The sequence below is a fragment of the Mandrillus leucophaeus genome, unplaced genomic scaffold (assembly GCF_000951045.1).
Source record: "Mandrillus leucophaeus isolate KB7577 unplaced genomic scaffold, Mleu.le_1.0 Scaffold266, whole genome shotgun sequence".
Classification (NCBI taxonomy): Eukaryota; Metazoa; Chordata; class Mammalia; order Primates; family Cercopithecidae; genus Mandrillus; species Mandrillus leucophaeus.
Window position 1 is genome coordinate 2,508,430 of NW_012102765.1, and position 1,244 is coordinate 2,509,673.

The 1,244-nt window shown below is 57.0% G+C and overlaps 1 protein-coding gene across 1 annotated transcript in view; it reads right to left on the bottom strand.

The window, feature by feature from the left end:
* The window catches only part of AGAP3 (ArfGAP with GTPase domain, ankyrin repeat and PH domain 3), a 68,096-nt gene that overhangs the window by 24,254 nt on the left and 42,598 nt on the right, over nucleotides 1-1,244 (bottom strand). Inside the window, exon 9 of the mRNA XM_011984337.1 lies at nucleotides 66-170. Coding sequence (XP_011839727.1) covers nucleotides 66-170 — 105 coding nt within the window. The remainder of the gene's footprint in view (nucleotides 1-65; nucleotides 171-1,244) is intronic.

Here is a 1,244-nt window from a genome sequence, read left to right on the forward strand (position 1 = left end):
ATTCTGTTATCCTCCCTTTACTCCCTCCCCATACTGCCCCAGGAGACTCCTCCTCCCAGACTCACATGCAGGCTGGGGTGATAGGTGAGCAGCCCATTGTCACAGAGTGTCACGTACTTCTTCTTCCACTCCTTGTTCAGGGACTTGCCACTCCGCTTCAGCAGGATCCCCTGAGAACAGAGGTCTGATCAGAAACCAGGAGCCAGCCCCAGAGGAGCCAGCCTCATAGGGCATGGGAAGGTCACGATGTCGTTAGGCAATGCCCTCCTCCCTCCCTACTTCTCCTGGGCCACTTTGAGCAAAGCAGCCTTTAAGGACCTATCACTGAACTTGGGAAGGCCCCTTAGACCAGTCCTTCCCCAGAACTCGGGTCTTCCCCATCATCCACCAGGAAGCAGCTGGACCACTGTTCTGGCAGGTGGGCATCTTCCCTCCCCAGTGTGTGGCGCCACCTCCACAGGAGAAGCCTGTCGGGGTGTAGACCGTCGGGTGTAGATGATCGGAGGTGTAGACAGTCAAGGGTATAGATGGTCAGGAGTAGACGCTCAGGGGTGTAGACAGTGGCCATCAGTGATGCTCCTCCCCAAGAGGCTCCAAGGGTCAAAACAGCAGAGATTTTGGTAAGGTCCCGGCCTTCCACCCCCTGTGGTAGCTCCATAATAGGGCAGAAAATCCCCTAATTGTCCCAAGCATCCCCCAGACCACCAAGCCAGGCAGCAGGGAGAGCCAGCCTTCCCTCTCAGCAACCACACTTCCTGTGTAAGCCAGTGAGACTCGCTGAACGCAGAGGCAGGATGGCTAGAAGGACAAGCTAAAGTGCCACAGCAAGGAGCCTGCCCTGGGGACAAGGCCTGGGCCACAGCTGACACCCAGTAAACATCTGTTGGAAGAACTGGGGAAAAGCCCCCTAAAACCCTGGCTGTCAGACGACTAATGCAGGAGACAGACCCCACTAGGAAGATGGCAGGAGACGACGCTCAACCACAGCTGTGGCCTCCTTCCCAGGAGAAACCTACTCCCTCTAGTGAGAACCCTATAAAGACGCCCTCACTGGCTCAGGCTCTCTCCCTCAAACAACACACAACAGCAACGGGACTAGCGTACTCCAAGGCTAAGGCCCTCGGGCTCTGGAGATGCCCTGGAGTCATCCTCAATTCCCCCCCCACCTCCGTCCCCGGTCCCCAACACACAGATCAAAGAAATAACCAAGTGTGAGGGATGGACCCAGCTCCCCACCCCTGTCC